Source organism: Geotrypetes seraphini, chromosome 4, assembly GCF_902459505.1.
Source record: "Geotrypetes seraphini chromosome 4, aGeoSer1.1, whole genome shotgun sequence".
Taxonomy (NCBI): Eukaryota; Metazoa; Chordata; class Amphibia; order Gymnophiona; family Dermophiidae; genus Geotrypetes; species Geotrypetes seraphini.
The window spans coordinates 193,751,185-193,771,944 of record NC_047087.1 but is presented as its reverse complement, the minus strand read 5'-3'; the positions used below and the strand labels follow the sequence as shown (position 1 = coordinate 193,771,944).

The 20,760-nt window shown below is 44.2% G+C and overlaps 1 protein-coding gene across 1 annotated transcript in view; it reads left to right on the top strand.

The window, feature by feature from the left end:
• The first annotated feature begins 487 nt into the window (after positions 1-487).
• LOC117359469 (prolyl 4-hydroxylase subunit alpha-1-like) overlaps positions 488-20,760 on the top strand; it is a 203,699-nt gene continuing 183,426 nt past the window's right edge. The window contains exons 1-4 of the mRNA XM_033942306.1: positions 488-636; positions 8,220-8,345; positions 11,925-12,021; positions 16,824-16,975. Of these exons, the coding sequence (XP_033798197.1) occupies positions 8,258-8,345; positions 11,925-12,021; positions 16,824-16,975 (337 nt within the window). The 5' untranslated portion in view covers positions 488-636; positions 8,220-8,257. The remainder of the gene's footprint in view (positions 637-8,219; positions 8,346-11,924; positions 12,022-16,823; positions 16,976-20,760) is intronic.

The window sequence follows — 20,760 nt, the reverse complement described above, 5'->3', positions numbered from 1 at the left end:
TTTTTTATTGTAAACCACCTAGAAGTCGCAAGATTGTTGGCGGTATATAAGAATAAAGTTATTATTATTATTATTGCCCCAGGTACAATAGATAGAGTGTGAGCCCGCCAGGACAGATAGGGAAAAATGTTTGAGTACCTGATTAAATTCATGTAAACCGTTCTGCGCTCCCTTGGGAGAACGGTATAGAAAACTGGGATAAATAAATATGCAGTTTGGGTATGGTGGTGGGGTATCTTTGATTGTTGGCCAGGGAGGGCCTCTCACGAGCGAAAGCTCTGGCTGCCGGCACCCAAACAAACAGTGGCACGCGGTATGCTTCGATTCTGCGAGGTAAGCAGGATCCGCCTGTAAAGCCTATCGTAAACTTGTGGTTTGGGATGGGAGGAGGGCCAAGCATTTGCCGGGCAGCCCGACACGGGGACATCAACGGCTCCCTCATTTTGAGCTCCCCCCCCCCCATCCTTCCCCTTGGCCCACCGCTCTCTGACTTAACTTCCTATTTCCGGCAGGGCGGGACACACGGAGGGAAAACCCTCGGGGCCGACGTGAGGATCAAGAGCAGCTTGCTGCGGTTGCTGACTTCGAAAAGAAATTTGGGAAGGCAGAACTGGTGGCTGGGCGAGGAGAATAAGGGTGAGATGCCGGTCTCCAAGCGGGGTAGGGAAACGGAGGGCGACGTGCTGGAATGTAAAAGTGAGAGGAGAGGGAGAAACATAGAGGGATGGGGAGGGCAGGAGAATCGGGGAGGCAGAAGTACGCTGGACGGAGGACAGTGGCAGAGAGAGAGCGGGGCTGAGTTGCTGGACCGCAGCGTAGGGTGTTTTCGGGTCCTCCAATAGATGCTCGGTTTGTGAATATGCGAGGGCAGCCAAATGTGTACGACTTGGTATCTTTGTAATTTGGCTCGAGTAGCCGTACGATCCGTAGTGGGAGATGAGAAATCCAGGTGTCGGAAAACTGCGACATTGTAGCAGATGCTGGAAGAGGAATCGCATCTGGCTTGAGAATGAAGGGGAGGAGAGGAGGGGCACATACGTGGCAACGCAGTCCATGCGCTGCCGATATCTCACTGTGCTTTTTATTTTATTTTTTTAATTCTTCTGGATTATGAAAGTTACATTTTTGAGGCTGCCTCCTACCTAATGAGTTCAGAGTATTTAGCTTTCTTTGTAACGTTCTTTCATTTTTCAGTGCCCTTTCGTTGACCACAGCCGGAATCTTACCTAGAAATTATATTGACACGGGTAAAGGAAAATAACTACTGCACCTTAATGCAACACGTCTTGAGCTACAACTGAAAAGGACATAAGCTAAATGAAACATCTCTTTAAAGTATAGCACATTTTTTTAAAGAAACTGTCACATATTTTGGGTGATGCTTCTAGCACGGAACAAGGTAGAACCAGGATCCTTACCTTAACAGCAGACCTCTTTTTTTTTTTTTTTTTTGCCACATCTACTGCTATTCATTTACATCAGTGGTCTCAAACTCAAACCCTTTGCAGGGCCACATTTTGAATTTGTAGGTTCTTGGAGGGTCTCGGAAAAAAAAAATAGTTAGTCTTATTAAAGAAATGACAATTTTGCATGAGGTAAAAACTCTTTATAGTTTATAAATCTTTCCTTTTGGCCAAGGCTTAATAATAATAGTTTATAGCCACACTAAATGATATTCATATACTAATGCTATCAGAAATCAAGTGCTACACCTTTTTCATTTGTGAAAACGGTAAAGACCTCAGTGTTTCCCAGGATAAAACCTGTGAAACAAACTATGCCAATAATAATATTGACATAGAGAAATACATCCTTGGTCTTATATTTTACCGTTACACTTAGCTCTTATATTTTCAGCTTTTTAATGTTTTATTAGCTTTTATACTTTTTACTAACTTTTATATTTTTATAGAGAAGTAAGCACTTATCTTGTTGCCTTCTGATAGCTCAAAATCACCGCAGCTGCAGTTTTAGCGGAATCCATATGCCGCTTTTGAACAGTTTCAGATTTAATCAATTCAGAAATATCCCAACAGGCCCTGTTTCGCCCTACGGCTGCGTCAGGGGATTATCTATAAAACAAAATATACTGTTACTTTCCAAACATATATATTTCCGATAAAAACTGCCTAGATTTTAAGACTACCTACTTTTCAATATGAGCTACTGCTTCAATGATTTTCTCCCAGCGAAATGGCGGCTCGGCATACTACCGGGTTTATAAAGGAAAATAAGGGACAGCACCGCACCAATCAGCGACTGAGAAACCCGGAATCATAGCCAATCGCCATGACTTCCGGGTTTCTCTTAAAAAAACGCGCGCCATTCAATCCTGACATTTAAGCCATATGGAGTATAAGTCTTTAGTCTAAATACCCATTTTTGTTCTTTTTGTCTCAGGTATAATTTGAAATCATCCCCTTTATTTGAGGGATACAACTTTTCTATAACCCAGCAACGCATCTCAGAAAATTTATGATTGGTCTCTAAGCGGTGCTGCACCATCGGTGCCTCTGTTTTACAACAGGTCAAACAAGACCTGTGTTCAATAATTCTGGTTCTAAACTGTCTAGAGGTCTGACCTATATATAATAGGTTACAAGGGCAACTAATGGCATAAACAATCCCACTAGTATCACACGATGTCATTGAAGTCAACAGATATTCCCTCTTATCATAAGGATTGATAAAAGCATGACCCTCTTGCATATTGTCACATACTGAGCAATGCCCACATTTCTGGTGCCCAATTTGACTTCTTTGAGATAATCTCTCTATCTGATATTGAACAGCTCCCTTACTGGTGGGGCTTATTAACTCTTGCAAATTTCTATTTCTAGAATAAGCAGTCGTAACTTGAATATTCTGAAAGCATGGATGGATAGACAAACAATTCCAATGTTTTTTTACAATTTTAGAAAAATGTCTGGATTGTTGGGAGTGCCTTAGCACACACACCAATTTTTCTGCTTCTTGTTCAGGTGTTTTATACTCTAGGAGAAGATCTCTTCGATTGTACAGAGCTCTCGTGTATGCCTTCTTAATACAAGTAGATGGATATCCACGAGTCTGAAACTTTTCAGTTAAAACATGAGCTTGTTTCTTTAATTCAGCTTTAGACGAACATATTCTCCGAGAACGGAGGAATTGTGAGTATGGGAGGCTTTCTTTCAAGTGAGTAGGATGAGAACTGGAAAATTCTAAGAGGGTGTTTTTATCTGTAGCCTTCCTATGTACTGATGTCTCAAAACACTCTTCATTCTTAGTAATCGCTACATATAAAAATGAAATTTTTGACATATCGAAGGTAACATCAAACTTAATTGTGGGCAGACAAGAATTCAAAAAATCTACAAATAATGATAAATTCGAGACTGTATCCTCCCACCAAAGGGCTATCTTTGAAAACCATTGAGATGTATACACAAATTTCTGTTCAAAACTCGCCATAAATAAATTGGCTAATGACGGTGCACAAGTGGCCCCCATAGCTGTGCCGCTTAATTGTTGATAAAAAACTCCTTGAAACATAAAGTAGTTTTTCTTCAGCGATATGGCTAGTAATTGGATTAGAAATTCAGATGGTACTACATGCGGACGCACTCTTTTCTCCAGATATTCTTCTATAATGATCAAAGCCTGATCTTGAGGGATGCTCGTATACAACGACTGCACATCCAAAGTAACTAATACTGTAGTTTTACTAGGCTGAAATGAAGATAATATCCGTAGAAAATGTGTAGTGTCCTGTACATAGGATTGAATTAAAGGAACAAAAGGCTTCAAAAAAACATCCAAATATTCATTAACACGTTCTAACAAAGATCCACACGAAGATACAATAGGACGGCCTGGGGGAGTGATTAAACTTTTGTGAATTTTAGGTAGGATGTAAAAAAATGGTATATTAGGATGTTGGGGACTCAAATAATTCAATTCATTTTGTGTTATGAATCCCTGTTGGTATCCTTGTCCTACTAAATTCAATAGTTCTTTCTTTAATGTATTCGTGGGATCACTGTCCAGAGGAGCATACACTGATGTATTAGTAAGTTGACGTAAAATCTCTGATGTATATTGTTGATGATCCAAAATCACGATAGCGCCTCCCTTATCGGCACGTCTTATAATGATGTTTTGATTAGATTGTAAGGAACCAATCGCCTCTCGTTCTTGTTTAGAGGTATTCCATGAACAAAAAAATTTTTTAGATTCAATATGTTCTATATCTTTCATTACCAGATCTTTATATAGATTTAGAGCTGGATCCAATGGACCACTTGGGGTCCATACAGATTTAGATCTAACTACTGAACGGTCTATTTTGTTATCACTAATGTTAGAAAAGTGTAGACGAAGTTTAAGTTTTCTAAAAAATTTTTCCAAATCTACTCTTAATTGGAAAGAGTCAACCTTAGACTCAGGCACAAAAGTTAATCCCTTTGCAAGGATAGATCTTTCAGTCTCTGTTAATTCATAATGAGATAAATTTACAATTGCTATTTGTTCTGTTGCTGCGATCGAGTGTTGGGTCGAGTACTGTTCTGGTATCTGCCTCTGGTTTTTCTTTGCCCTCTGCGTTTTCCTTGGTAACCTCTGGCTAAAAAATTACTACCTTCACTACCAGAGGAAGAGTTCGATGACAAATGGAAGCGTACTGGTTGTTTAGCACCTTCATTGTTTTCTTCAGGATGCCAGCTGCAGCACGCTTTTGCTTTTCGGGTGGCTTTTTGGGATACCTGAGTGCACCCTGGCCCCCTCATTCTGGCTCTAGCAGTGCCACCTGGCCTCCTTTATATAGGATCAAGAATCAGTTGACAGAACTCCCTTGGAGTAAGAGCAAACTGTCCTCTTAAACGTAGAGGGCTAGGGCAGGATGCACAATGCTCCAACAGCACGGTAATAAATACTGTGTTGTCTTGGGAGAAAATCAAAGATGGCATCAGACACGGACGCCTGAGAGGAGGCTCCGCTATTGAGCCGTGACAATTCTGCTGAGGAGCCTTCCCCTACCTGAAGATATGGGGAAGAGAAAGGGAGCAACCCACACTGTCCCTCCGGCAGCAACCCATCAGCAGATGGTGCAGGCAACGATAGCGGAGGTGTTTTCCCAATCGGGCGAGTCTGTACAACCCACTTTGGGGGAGATCCTGGTTTTATTGGGCGAACCTGTGCATGCAGAAAGGGCGTCATTGAGCCCCGAGCAGCGGATGATACTACTCCAACCCGGAAGCACACCGATAGAGGGAGAGCTGGAAGCGTCGTTGCCCAGAGTAGAATCTTCACTTTCCAGCTCTAGAGGGAGCCCAGCTCGAGCCCCCTTGATAGAGGGAGAGCAGGGAGAAGAACAGTAGCCCCGCACCGGGTCTGAGGTGAGTGGTGCTTCGGGAGGGATTATCATACAGTTTGGAGTGTTGGAAAAACCTGCAAAAGTTGACATGGAGGCACTATGGCAAGCTATATCTGTTATGGATGCTAATCTCAAGCTATCTTTTTCTACATTATCTACTGACTATGGGACCGTCTTTGCCAAAGTTGAGCAACAGGGTGTAGATATTGCTCAAATAAAAGAAAAACTAGAGAAACAGGAAACAAAACTCTCCGAAATGAAACTAACAGAGTTTGGACTGTTAAAAGAAAGAACTTATATGGCTAGAAAAATGGAGAGCTTTGAAAACCAGTTAAGGAAGAATAACTTGAGACTTTTGAATTTTCCTAAATCTCCTGTGATCTCCCCTATTGAGATGTTTAGAAAATATCTTAAGGAAATATGTATTCCACCTGATAATTTACCTCCTATAGTTAGAGTTAATTATCTACAGTTGGAAAGTTCTGGGGATGCTTCTACCCCTAATGAGACCCAAGGAGATAAAGGGGAGATATGGATTTGACAACCTTCTTGGAGAGTTCGCTAGAGGTGGTAACTGAAAGGAGAATCCTACTAGTTTCATTAGCTTTGGAAAGTGACCGTGAATATATCCTGCGTTTGTATTTTTGCCATTTAAATGATCAGTTTTTTTGGGCCAAAATTTCTATATTTCTTGATATGGTTCAAAAATCCCAGAGGTGGAGAAAGGAGTTCTTGGCATTAAGGCCAAGAATCCTTGCCTTGGGTGGAACTTTTCTGTTAATTTCCTGTAAAATGTTTTATTACCTATGAAACTAAGAATTTCCTATTTTTTTTGTTTGAACTCAAACAGCTGTTAGAGTTTATTGAATCAAGAGAAGGAGGAGCATCTGTAGCAAATAATGTATAACTTGCCCTACCGGCTGTAGGTAATGCAGAATATTGCCGCTTTCTTATTGTTATATGGTGTTTTATTTGAATTTCTATTTCCTGTTGATTTTCTCAAAAATATTGTGGACTAAATATCCAAATAATTTGTTTTTGCTGTTTTTAGGTGTTTCTATTATGTTTAATTGATCTATTCAAGTGATAATTATTCTGCTTGATTGTAATAAGGAAGTTGTAAATAAAAAAATAAAAATACCGTGTTGGGAGCAATTTAAATTTATAGGGTGATGTTCAGCACAATAGCATGCAAATTATATGCATGCTATTTGTGCGGAGAAGTTCTGGTAAAAGGGGCAAGAACTGTGCCTGCCACTTGCACTTGCTCAGAAGAGCAAAAATAGTCGCAGCTCAATCCCCTTTTCTGCCCACTAAAATAAACCAAAATCCAAACAAACCCTCTTCTTCCCTCCCTGTGATCAGCTGACAAGCAACTGTGCCACGATCAGCTGAGCTGGCACCATAGCCACGATCAACTGATTCTTGGGGCAGTATATAAAAACAAATTAATTCAGATTGTGGTCATCGACTGTGCTCTCTTGGGAACTTTTTGTTCTTATGTTAGTTATCTGTTGGAACATCCCTCCCCTTTAGAACCACGGAACTCTGGAACAACCTCTCATCCCCGCTCAGAAATTCTAGCTCCTTCCAATCCTTCCGTAAACGCTTGAAAACTTGGCTCTTCTCAAAAATCTAATCTCCTCCTGTTCTCTAGTACCCTGCCCCTCTCTATCTTCTCAGTCCCTCTCCTATATCCCTTCTTTGTAATTCCTTTCCTCTTAACCTCTGTAAACCGTACCGAGCTCTGCGCATGCGGAGATGGTGCGGTATACAAACTAGAGAATGACACGGGGAAAAAATCTGTCCCCGTCACCGCCCCGTCACCGGCCCACCATCCTCTGCACCACCCCGTCACCGCCGATCCCTTCACCACCCCGTCACCGTCACCGCCATCCCTTTCACCGCCCCGTCACCGCCACTGCCATCCCATTCACCGCCCCGTCACCGTCCCCGCTGCATCCATATAAGCCTTTTTCCTTTCACTCCCTCCTTCCAATTTGAGCCGGGAACACTAGCGATCGCACGGTCCCCGCAGCCACTACCTGCCTGCCCAATTGATCCTAGTGTTTAGCCAGCTCTCTCCCTTCTCCTCACCTTGGTTTGTGGGTTTTCTTTTTCGGCAACCTGCGCGCTTTCCCAGGGAGCCGCACACGCGCGGCTGCTCAGTGTTCGATCTTCTGCTCTGCTGCAACTTCCTGTTTCCGGTTGCATCAGAGCAGAAGATCGAGGCTGAGCAGCGGCGGGTGTGCGCGGCACTCTGGTAGCGTGCGGGTCGCCGAGGAGGAGGATCTGCGGACTGGGGTGAGGAGAGGGGAGAGAGCTGGCTGGACACTGGAATCGATTGGGCGGGCGGGTGTGAGCTGCGGGGACCGCGCGATCCTTCATGCCTCACTGCGGGGGACAAGACCATTCACCGCCCCGCGGGCGGTGAATGGCCTTGTCCCCGTCGCCGCAGCGACTGCTAGTTTTCTTCCCCGTTTTCGGCGGGTGACCCGCGGCTAAAATGCGGTGGCCGCGGGTAAACCGCCACCGTGTCATTCTCTAATACAAACCTAAGGTTTAGTTTAGTTTAGTTTAGAGGCAGACTCATTTGCTTTATCGATTGAAGGAGAGGCTGCTGCATAATATGCCTTATGGGAGAGCTCTGAATATTCTCTCCATCTCTACCTACTGGTACATGGACATAACCCACAAGTCACTGGATTGATCTGTTGAGGCTAAAGGAAAGAAAGTTATCAGGTAAGAACTTTTTCCATATTGATAACAGTAGTGGCTAATACAAGTTCTAAATTCATATTTAGGATATTTTTGTCATTTTATTTTTCTAGTATATTAACCCAAATAACTTTATGGATGATAAATTTAGTGTTTTACAGGTGTGCTGTGGCAGATACCTAAAGAAGCATGGCAGTGATGAAACTTTGGAATATGTTCCTCCTTATGGGGTTGCTGTCGCATGCTAGTGCACAAATGGATTTCTTTACTTCCATTGGTGAGTTCCTTTTTGGTGATATAGGCAGTCCCCAGGTTAAGAATGGGTTCCGTTTTTAAACCGTTCTTAAGTTGAATATGTATGTAACTCAGATCCTAGTATTCTTCCCACCTTCTCCACCTCTTACATTCCTTTCCATCCATCCCACTGTTCCCTCTCCACCACCACATCCAACATTACTCCTTCTTATCTCTCTCTACCCCATTCATCTCTACCTCACTCCTCTCCCACCACCGTGTCCAATAGTTCTCTCTCTCTCCCTATTCCCAACAATTCTCCTCTTTCTTCTTCCCATGTGCACCATATCTCTTTCCCTCTCACTCAGACACCCAGTTCTCCCTTTCAATTCCCTTCCCCACCTCAGCATCTTTTTCCCTCACTCCCTCTATTTTTCTATCCTATGGCTCATGCTCTCCCCTCCCTCCTTCATTCCTTTGTCTGAAGTTTATGCTCTCTCCCTCCTGAGTTCCAACATGTCCCTCTCTCTCCCTCTTTCCATTCTGTGCCTCTTTCTTCTGGCTGGCTCCTTCCTTCTTCCAGCTGCAGTCATTTCTCTGCACAAAGCCACGGGTGGTGGCTCCTATGTGCATCCCATGGCTGAGTCAGAAGCTTTCCCTCTGACGTCCATGGATCAGTTGATACCATTTGTGATATTTTTCTCAGTACACATTTTAAGCATGTTGCATAATAAATTGCATGATAAAATTCAGAAACTTTTAAAGCGCACAAAAGGCATAAAGCACAAAACATGAATAACGGAGACCACCTGCAGTGAACTATAAGGAGTGCAATATACCGTATTTTTCGCTCCATAAGACACACTTTTTCCACTCCCAAAAAGGGGGTGGAAAGTAAGTGTGTCTTATGAAGCGAAGATACAAATTTAAGCCTGCTGCTACTGCCGCCACATATTTTTAAACTACAACCCCCGCTGCTACTGCATATTTTAAACCCCCCTGCCGCATAATTTTAAACCACCGCCCTTGCAGCATATTTTTAACCCTGGTGCCTCTGCATATTAAACTCCCCCCCCATCAATGCTGCAACTTTAATCCCACCCGTTTGCTCGTTTGCTGCCATCGTACCTGGTGGTCTAGCGAATTTCCTGTCCAGAAGCACAGAGATCAGGAGCAAGACCTCCATGCTCCTACTTGGGCCCGCGCCGATCTCTGAATGGCTGCAGTTAGCTTCTCGCGGGACGCGGCGAAAGATGTGGCTGGGAAAGATGGGAGGAATTAAAAAAGGTACCGAGGGGGATGATTAAAAAAAGGTACTGGGGGGTACCTGGGGGATGATTTATGGTACTGGGGGGGGCATGTATGGGGGTTGATTTAAGGTACTGGGGGCACGTGGGGGTATGGGGGGATTATTTAAGGTACTGGGGGGGTGTGGGGGCCTGCCTACCTATCACTAGGCCTGCCTGCCACTAGGCCTATCTGCGCTGTGCCCTGCCCCGGCCTACCACTTGACCACCAGAGGGGGGGACAGGATGCAGATCCTGGCAGGGAGAATTTGGTTCAGAATGTTTTTTTTCTTGTTTTCCTCCTCTAAATCTAGGGTGCATCTTATGGTCAGGTGCGTCTTATGGAGCGAAAAAGACAGTATTTATGCACTCATAGCCAAAATTGTCATTATAGGTCTTCCATAATTATTTTTTTATGCATTTTGTTTTTTCAATAAAACTGTTCAATCTTATTCAAACAATTGTTATCTTTTCTTTCAATGAATTTCAGTACATTCCAAAAATTAATAAAGAACAACACTTAATTTGTAATGCGCTGTTTCTCTTGACCCACTGCCAACTTCATCAGGGAAGTGGTCTATATTATATGCCTGCATGTTTTTACAAAGCTCCATACTGCTTGCCTTGTATCGCTAGCATGTAATATTGCTACACCTTGGGTTTTGGCCAGGTACTAGTGACCTGGATTGGCCACTGTGAAAACGGCTACTGGGCTTCATGGACCATTGGTCTGACCCAGTAAGGCTATTCTTATGTTCTTATTTTTATCTGTTTGTTTTAGAAATAGAAAGCAGGAAAGCTTTCTAGTTATTTTATCAAAGTATAAACTCAAACCTAATTGAGTGTAACTAAATCTTTAGCATTTTCTTTGCTATCTGTAGTTCATGCTCATGCTGAAGGTTGAAGTGAAGTGAGATCGAAGGCATGGCTATTATAATGGACTAGTGTTTAAGCCCATTACATTAACGGGTGCTAGTAAAGCCTCCTTCCCTCACATGTCTCCTATTTTCAGCCCCAGCTCCAAACCCATTTTTACCCCCCCAGCCCCCTTCTCCCATCTGTTCCCTTTCAGTCCGAGTCCCCTTTTCTCACCAGCAGCATTTCCCTCCCCACTCCACTTCCCTGTCCATCAGCACCTCTTCCCTGCTCCCCCTGTCCCTCTTCATTGCTCCCCCGGCCCAGTAGCACCTCTTCCCTGCTCCCTCTGTCTCTCTTCCCTGCTCCCCCCGTCCAGTAGCACCTCTTCCCTACTCCCCCTGCTCCCCCTGTCTCTCTTCCCTGCTCCCCCCATGCAGTAGCACCTCTTCCCTGCTCCCCCTTCCCTCTTCCTTGCTCCCCCCGCCAAGTAGCACCTCTTCCCTGCTCCCCCTGTCCCTTTTCCCTGCTCCAGAAGCACCCCTTACCTATTTCCACGGTCCAGTATGCAGCGTTGTGAGCATCGTGGCCAGCTTTTGCGAACCTTGTAGGTTGCTCTGCCCCTCGGAAGTACGTTCCCTCTGACGCGATCGCGTACGTCAAGAGGAAACGTTCTACTGAGGTGCTGTGCGGCCTGCGAAGTTTGGTACAGCCAGCCGCGATCCTCACGGGAGCAGTGCCCGACCCTCAGTAGCTCGAAGCCCTCCTCCCGGCAGCCGCCACCAGCGCTGCTCCGCACCGCGTTTCATGCGCCTCAAGCAGCCGAATACGGCCACGGAAGGCAATCAGGGCGGCGAGGACGCGGGCAGGGAGAGAGCTTGCCTGCGCTTCCTCCAGCGCTTGGTGAGTGAGGGCGGGAGGAGGGGAGTGGCCAGAGTGTTCCCTGCTGCCGCGTTCTAAAATAGAATTTGGCCAGGAAACACGAAAACATGGCGGCAGGGAACACGAAACCCTAAGTGCGCATGCGCGCATAGAGTTTTATTATATAGGATAGTACTATAAAGGCTTTTCTGTGCTAGAATATTTCTAAGGTATATAAGCATACCTGAGGAAGAAAGTACCAGAGATAAAGAAATGAATCACATACGAGTTGAGAAATAGAAGTTTATACCTATCTTTTTTTTTCTCTCTCTACTTTGAAGTGATCACTTCACCCTGGCTGAGTTGTTCCTTGACTTTTAGATCCTGCTACAAAAATGAGAGCACTGTCAGAATCTTTGGAGCAAGAATTAAAAAAATAAAATAAAAAAGGGATTGACTCAGCTTTTGTCTTAATGAGGTCACTAATAGTGCATACCCTGCATAGATGGGAAGTTAATACTGGAATTACCCGATGAGGGGTGAGGGAAGATTCCCCCCATTTCATTTTTAGCCATACTTGTTCATATTCTTAATATCTCTTCCTTTATTTTACATTTTAGGCCAAATGGCAGACTTAATTAACACAGAGAAATATTTGGTGACCTCTTTGAAAGATTATATCCTAGCAGAAGAGAGCAAGCTGGAACAGATCAAAAAGTAAGCCTGTGGTATTATTTTCCTTTTACCAGTGTGTGGATATAAAGATATTACTTTCTCCTTTAGGGCAGATGCCTATGTTAACTTTTTCTTGCACGAGCTGAAACCAATTGGTTATTTTCCTTTAATTGCAAGTTATATAGAAAACATCTGCATTTTTCAGCTTCATCTCCTGCATCCTGCATGCTGTGTTGTAGGTGTTCAGTTTATCCTTCTACACGTGATTTGGAAGGAGTCATTTTGATCTGCTCTGATTCTGGTTTATTATTTTCAGTTTTTTATCCAGATTTTGAGACTTTCAGTGCTTCAGAGGTTCCCAGTGTTCTGTGGCAGCTCTGCCTGGGAGAAGACACAAACTGGGTCAGAAGTCTGCAGCTGGGAGGGCAACCCTTTTACAGAGCACCTTCCTGGCTGGCCTGCATTAACGCACCTTTATTTTGTGGCTCAGGGTTCGTTCCCCTTGTAGCAAGGTTTACTGTGGGTACTCCCAGAGCTTGAGTGCAGACTGTGTGGTCCCATGTCGGATCTGAGGACTTTATCAGGTGTTGGCTGCATCCCCCCCCTCTCGAGTCACATGCGGAGCTGTGGGGGCTTGGGGTTCTGAAGGTCTGACTGATAGCCCGAAGAAACAAGCATCTGGATCATTTTTACATGCTTTACATGCTTGTATTCTTCTCCATAGTCCAGCTGCTGTTTTCAGCAGAAGCAGGCAGTGTACTAGCAAAATGGGAGTACAGTCTATTGCTATCTATGGGAGACATCAGGGGAGGCTCTAATTTCTGTTTTGGAGATTTCTGGGGCTAGGTTTAGGGTCTCTGATGTCCAAATATAACCTTTCCTGAATTTTTTGAACTTTGTAGCTCTTTGGCCATTTTGGATTTCCCAATTTGATTTTAAAAACCTTTAGCTGCCTCAAAACGCCTTGATTTGGCTTAAAATCGATGGAGATGGACTGTTTTACCCCTGATTTATGCCAGATTTACGTTGAATGGATAGCTGAGGCGTGTCTGTGTTCCACATGCTGTGGCCATATTAGGTGAGCAGGAGCAGTGGGCTTAGCCCCCCTCTAGTCTTTCTAGGGCTCAAGTGTTGCAGATGGCTCATTTTTTAAGTCAAAAATCCCTCATAGAGCCCTCGGTTCAAGACTCAGCATCTTCAGTAAATGCACAGACACCTCAGGAGTTCACAAGGAGATAAGGCGAGTCCCTGCAGAGGTCCTCTGGGCACCCTGTTCAGGGCTTTACCCCTGATTTTGTGAGTTTAATGTTTGATACCTAACTGGAGGCTTATCGGTGCCTCTGAAGGAGGTTTTACCATTGCAGGGCGAGGTTTTCCTGATGAAGGTGCATTTGTAGGAGTCTGAGGTCCAATCAGGAAAGGACTGGGGGTCAAAGTCAATGCCTTTACTCCCTCATAGTACCTGTATGTAAACCTCTTTGAATATGGTTGTAAAACTACAGAAAGGCAGTATACAAGTTCCAATCCCTATCCCTTTCCCCTTCTGTTTTGGAGGATTCAGGGTCTCAGCTGGGAGCCACCAGTCAGGAGTCTGTGGCAGTTCTGGACCAGAAAGAGGACTCAAAAATGTGCCAGCTTTTTAAACCAGCAACTTTGCTGGAAATTATTATAGCATCCTTGAGGGAATTAAAGCTTGAACCTCCACAGAGCTCTGCTACTTGGCTTTCTGTCATGAGCAGCTCTAAGGCTCAGACCACATTTTTCCTTTGTACCCGGACATTACAGTGATTTTAACGGAGCATTGGGAGTCTCCGTAAGGTCTCTTGTGGGTGGCTAGGGCTATGACAAGATTACATCCGATGGCTCCTGATTTTCTGCAGCTGTTTGTCATGCTTAAAGAGGATTCATTGGGGGGGGCACAAGTTACCAAACATACTTCTCTGCCTAGTGAAGGTGGAGTAATTTTAAAGGATGCGCAAGACTGCAAAATGGATTTAGTCTTCAAGAGACAGTTTGAGGCCTTGACTTTGGGTCTGAAAGCGGCAGCTGCATCTTCATTTATTGTATGCACCTGCTATAACATTTTGTATTGGGCTCCATCAGCAGATAGCAACGCCTACCCCTGGTTGCTAATTTGGGGGGGGGGGTGGATTATGTGGTAGATGGCTCTATATGACATGTTCAGGGTCATGAGCAAGGTGTCTGCTTATTCTGTGTCTGCCTGTGGAATGCTCTAGATCAGGCAATTGGTGGTGTTTAACAAGGTGGTGCGGCTAGTGCGCAGGGGGGGGGGTTGTTGCAGCTGTGCGGGGAATTCAAATTTTGCACCTTCACTTCATAAGACGCACCAAGATTTCCACCCACTTTTGGGTGGGGAAAAAAGTGCGTCTTACGGAGCGAAAAATACGGTGGTACTTATGATTTTGATATGTCTTTCACATCACTGTTGAGGAATCTTAGTCCACTCTTCTTTGCAAAACTGATTTAATTCAACCACATTTGTAGGTATTCTCTAAGCAGGGGTGCCCAAAAGGTTGATCGCAAAGGCAACATGGTCCAGCATAGTCTCCTGGACATCTGCCTTTGTCTTAGAAGAGCGACTGCAGCCAATCACAGAGTGGCGCAGGACCAGGCAGAAAGTGTTGTGCGTCACTCTTCTAAGACAAAGGTAGCCGTCCAGGAGACCGTGCTGGACCACCGCCACTAATAAAAGGTACTGGGTGGCTGTGGGCTTCTCTGCACCAGACGCAACAGACCACCAGACGCACCTACGTGTAGAGGAGGAAAAATCAAGAAGAAAAAAATTCTGAATCGAATTCCTCCTCTACAGGTGGGGGCGTGTTATGGTCCGGTGCATCTTATGGTCCAAAAAATACGGTATTAATCAATTAAAACAAGTCAGAAATAAATATTAATTGTGAAGGGCAGGTCCTCAGTTTTCAAAGCTTGCCTAGGGAATCTTCCCTCAAAGCACTGCTGCCACAATAGTACTCCCAAAATGGTATCACCTGTGAAACATCCTCAGACCTTGCCCAATGTGATAAATCACTGTGAGTTCTAATAGTGCACATAAGAAAATAAGAATCGCCGCTGCTGTGTCAGACCAGTGGTCCATCACGCCCAGCAGTCCGTTCACGCGGCGGCCCTTAGTGCTCTAACTGAGACTAGCCTTACCTGTGTACGTTCTGGTTCAGCAGGAACTTGTCTAACTTTGTCTTGAATCTCTGGAGGATGTTTTCCCCCATAAACATCCTCCGGAAGAGCGTTCCAGTTTTCTACCACTCTCTGGGTGAAGAAGAACTTCCTTACGTTTGTATGGAATCTATCCCCTTTTAACTTTAGAGAGTGCCTTCTCGTTCTCTCTACCTTGGAGAGGGTGAACAACCTGTCTTAATCTACTTAAGTCTATTCCCTTCAGTATCTTGAATGTTTTGATCATGTCCCCTCTCAGTCTACTCTTTTCAAGGGAGAAGAGGCCCAGTTTCTCTAATCTCTCACTGTACGGCAAGTCCTCCAGCCCCTTAACCATTTTAGTTGCTCTTCTCTGGATCCTTTCGAGCAGTACTGTGTCCTTCATGTACGCGACCAGTACTGGACGCAGTATTCCAGGTGAAGGTGTACCATGGCCCGGTATAGCGACATGATAACTTTCTCCAATCTGTTTGTAATCCCCTTCCTATTCATTCCTAGCTTGAAAAGGTACGTTCTGCTCCCATCATAGAAGGGTAATACAGCAACCAAAGTTCTTGCCTATGCCACGAATGGCAGCAATCAAAAAATCACAATTTTGCTGGATTTTGAGTATAATGGAGCACAGTACTTATCTGCTAGAATGCAATCAAAAGGTGCCAAAGGAAACTTTGGTTGCTGTATTACCCTTCTATGACAGGAGCAGCAGATTTAACCTGGAACCCCTGATATAGTTTCAAAATATTTTGCAATTGTTTAAACATTTAATGTAACCTTTAAAAATACATTAGTCCTACCCTTATTAAGAAACCTCCTTAGCAGTCACTTGGTTTGGTTTGCTTTATTTATTTATATCCCGTCCTTATCGAGGAGCAAGGACCTCAGACAGGTTTTTTTTTTTTACTGTCTGAGGTCCTTTCTTCTTGAATAGAAACGATGATTCAGTATTAAAACCATAGGGCAACTAATCGAGAAAAAATTGTCTTCCTTCAAGAATTGATTGCATATTTCTATTTTTGTATTCCACTTTGGGCGTAATTTGCTATTTTGGAGTGTGGAATTTGCATTAAAAACACTTTTTGTTTGTTCCTTCTGTGTTGGACCATGGTCCTCTCATTTGGATGGAGGAAAATGATCCCTGCAACCTGTTCATAAGGTTCCTTTTGTCAGCCAGCAGGAGGAGGTATGCTTATCTCCTCCCTACTCCAAAGCTGTGTTGCTGCTAGTCTACTGCGACTTGTTTAGTTATGTATAGAGGGAGCTTCAACTCTTGCAAAAAGTTCTCATTGGTTTCTGCTCTAAAGGAGAACATATTATTGGTCTTTTCTTTGAAGGTGAAGTGAATTACATGCAAAAGGAGCTATAAATTTGCCCCTTGCCAACAGTTTATACCAGTGGTATCACTGGTAGAATTCAGCGTCCTGTACCTTCATCTGCTGGTAAGAAGGGATAAAGCTAGTCTATGCAGAACAATGTAGATTACTAAAGAAAAGGAAATTGTCAGGTAGGACATCATTTCTCCTTGTTTTTTTGATAGCAGGCATACTTTGTAAGCCAGAGTCTCTTGTGCCCAACTGAAATTAGGTTGTATGTGTGGAGTGTTATTTGTTTACAAAGGTGGCAATTCTTTTCTTTTGGGTGTGTTTTTTTTGTAGATGGGCAAATAAACTAGACCAGCTGACAGCTACTGCCACAAAGGACCCAGAGGAGTACCTGGGACATCCTGTCAATGCCTTCAAGTTGATGAAACGACTGAACACAGACTGGAGTGAGTTGGAGAACCTGGTCCTCAAAGATATGTCTGAAGGCAAGTATGTTTTGGGTTTATATAATATAAGCAACTTCTAGAGTACACTTTGGTAATGATATTAATTTAGTTGTCCAGAAAGCCTTTTTTTTTTTTTTGTAGGAAAAATAAAAGTTGATAGGAATCTTGTAGTGTGAGCTGTTTATACCATGAACAAATAACAAAGGTTTGTGGATCTTGTGATGTTGCAGGAGCAATTGGAGCATTTTTCAGAACTTGTAGTTCTCCAGGTTGCTGATGTTCCCACTGTAACTTATTTTGATGCTACATCTGTTGCTACTGACGATTAACTCCTGTTTTATTACCATATTTTTCATACTATAGATTTATAACAGCAGGGCCAGCCTTTATACTGTAGATGATCCATTACTTGTCAGAGGTGATCTACTATATATATATATATATATATATGCATATAAGTAGCTGGGCTTTTAAAAGAGGTTTGAGCAAGTTTCTGGAGGAAAATCCATAGTCTGCTATTGAAACAGATATGGGGGAAACCACTGCATACCCTGGGATTGGTAGCATGGAATATTGCTACTATTTGGGGTTTCTGCCAGTTACTTGTGACCTGGATTGGCCACTGGAAACAGGATACTGGGCTAGATGGACCATTGCACTGACCCAGTATGACTATTCTTATGTTCTTAAGTATTGCAAGGAAATCTTCTTTAGATAATGAACTTCATAAAAATCAATTTTAAAGTTGGATGTAGTGGTCCATTTTGGTATAGAAAAGTACAAATTTTGCCTGGATACTTGCTGAGATGGAGTCCTTGGGCTCTCTCCTCTTGTGGATTCAGGCCAGGATTGTGCAGTTTTAACTCTTTTAGAGCATCTTGTGGCGCAGCCGGGGGATGGGGGAGCTGCAGCGTCCAGCTTAGCTAGCCTCTCTTCTGCTGAAGCAGGTGCCCAAATGCTCAGCTAGCCTGGCGGGGGTGGCTTTCATGCTTTTGGGGCTCGGCACAGCTGGTAATTCCATTCCGTCATGTCAGACTGCGAACTCTGCGCTGCTTCTGAAAGATTCAGTTTAGCCACCTTATTTGTGATCTATGCCCTAGGAGCCACCTTTTCACAGTTGCTGGCACGGGAGTGTCGGCAACTTTTGGATCAGCCCAGGGTGGATTTTTGGTGGCGCAGGTGACAAAATGCACCTTTCTCCCCAATGTGGGTGGTTTAGTATTGGAAGTTATGTAGGACTACCGTGTGGAGGTGATTCTCAGGAAGCTCTTTGCAGCTGCTTTAGTGACATTTTGTGGCAAATGTGCCTGTCATGCTCAAAAGCACACTCTGGAAAGCGAGGTGGTGGTTTCCTCTCTCCAAGCATTTTTTGGCGGGCAGTTTCTATACTGGACACATTGTATGCCCTTATGCAAGTTTGACTAAGGTGTTAGAGTGCTCCTTCTCTGCCTGCAGTGGGCTGCTGCTTCCACTTCCAAATTTCCTTTGGCTTGACTGCTTTTTCAGGAGCTGTGATTGTTTGGCAAAGGTCTGGACGAATTCATGGATTCTAGACTGGACTGTCATCCTACAACAACTCATCCTGATAGCAGACCTGGCCCTCCTGGGGTTCTGGTCATTCTGATTTCATGGCACCCTGCACTTCCAACCGTGTGCAAGTGACACATCTGATGGTATAATGGCTACAGACGTTCCTAGCCTCCCGACTCCAAAGCTGCGCCTCCTGATGTAGAGACACAATGGCGCCAGGTCGAGGGATGCCCCGCTGCAGATTGGGGGCAATGTCCAAACATTTTTGCCTGTCTGGATGTGCATTATTATCATATTGTAATTTTTCACTGTATTTTTTGAAATGCGTTACCTTTTCCTAACGGGTCCTCTCTGAAATTCCTTAGCAAACTGTATAACCTATATTCTCGCTCAGCAAACTGTATATTTATATTTTTGCTTTCTTAAAATTTCTGCACTCTGTATTTCCTCTGATCATCTGCATATTGTAACTCGCTGAACGTTCAGCTTCCTTGATTGTAAACCGCCTATAAGTCACAAGATTGTGGCGGTATAGAAGAATAAAGTTATTATTATTATTATTATTATTATTATTATTTTGTTCAACCATTGGGTTTTGGACATTCTTTGATAAGGTTGCAAACTAGAATTTGCTCGACCTCTGACATTAGTGGGCTCTGCTCAGATGGCTCAGACCAAGTGCTCAGGATTCCAGCCACAGTTCAGTGCTTGCTGGATTTTCAAGCTATGGAGCCCATACCTCTCGGGATCAGGCAGATACTCTATATTTCTTGTGTCAAAGAATGGCTCTGATGAGTGGAGGCCTATTCTTGATCTTCAGCACTTGACTGCAGCTCTCAAGATTCCACAATTCTGAATGGAGACCGTGCATTTGGTCATCGCAACAGTGGTTCCAGAACAGTTTCTTACCTCTCTAGAATCTTACAGAAATGTGCTTGCACATTCCTATTTTTCCAGCCCACCGCAAAGTTTTGCGGTTTCATGTTTTGGAACAGCATTATCAGTTCTTGGCCCTGCCCAATGGGCTGGCTTCAGCACCACGGACCTTCACTAAGGTGATGGTAGTGATGGCGGCTTACCTGTGGTAGATGGGTCTCCAGGTGAACCCTTATTTGGACGGCTGACTGATCAGAGCTCTTTTGTTGACCGAGAGATGCCACATATTGGAGAGGTTGCTGGAAGACCTGGATTGGATAGTCAGCTTAAAAAAAAAAATCAAAGACAAAAATGAACCATCTGACGCCAATGCTCTCGCTCGGATACCTGGGAGTTCCTTTCGACCCGGTAGTGGGCCACATCTCTCTACCAGTAGCCCGCAGGCAGACACTGTGTGCTCAGATTTCTTCCCTTCTGGAGCGGCCAGCTCCTTTGGCATAGGAGTATCTTCAGGTTCTGTGAACAATGGTTGCCGCTGAATGTGAATCTTTGGATGAGGGTGCTCATGTGTCCTCTGCAACATGCTTTGCTCTCTCACTGGGCTCTGCACATAGATGCCTTGCAGACCCGTCTACTTTGGGCTCTGAAAGTCAAGCAAGCATGTCCTGGTGGCTTCTCCCATAATTGTTACACAGGGATGTTCCACTACACATTGCCTCCTGGATTGTGATGATGACAGATGCCAGCCTTCAGGACTGGGGAGCTCACTGCAATCGTTGTTCTGTTCAGTGGTGTTGGGACACTCTCAGCGATTGTAGTCAATCAACCGCCATTTAACTAGTTTTGTCGAGATTGCAGAAGACACTGGAGGGCCAAGAGGTCCGGGTCTTCTCCAATAATATGACAACAGTGGCTTCTGTCACTCACCAGGGAGAAACCAAGAGCACTCCTCTGGCTCAGGTAGCCTGTCTTCTTTTTCATTGGATGGAGCATCATGTCCTAGTGCTATCGGAAGCGCAAGTGGTGGGAGTAGATGATGTTCAAGCAGACTTCCTCAGCAGACATACTCTGGATCCAGGTGAATGGATTCTGTCCCCAGAGGTGTTCCAAGCGATATTGGAGTTCTAGGAAAAACCCCACTTTTGTATCGCCTGGTAGATTGGTATAGTTCTTTACGGATGGGTATTATACCTCACTGCTACCAGCAGGTGGAGACTGAGATCAAACTTGTATATCAGTATAGTTTCCCCCCTAAGAATCCAGTCTTCCTCAGTCTCCAGTAGCAGGTGGTAAGGCTAATTCAGCTCACCTCTTAGAATTGTTGGAACTTTGTTTTTGGACTCCTGGTTCCCCTTTTGTGCCTGATTGAGCTTGGATAGGTCCTATTATGGGATCTGTCCAACCTCAGGGTTGTCAAA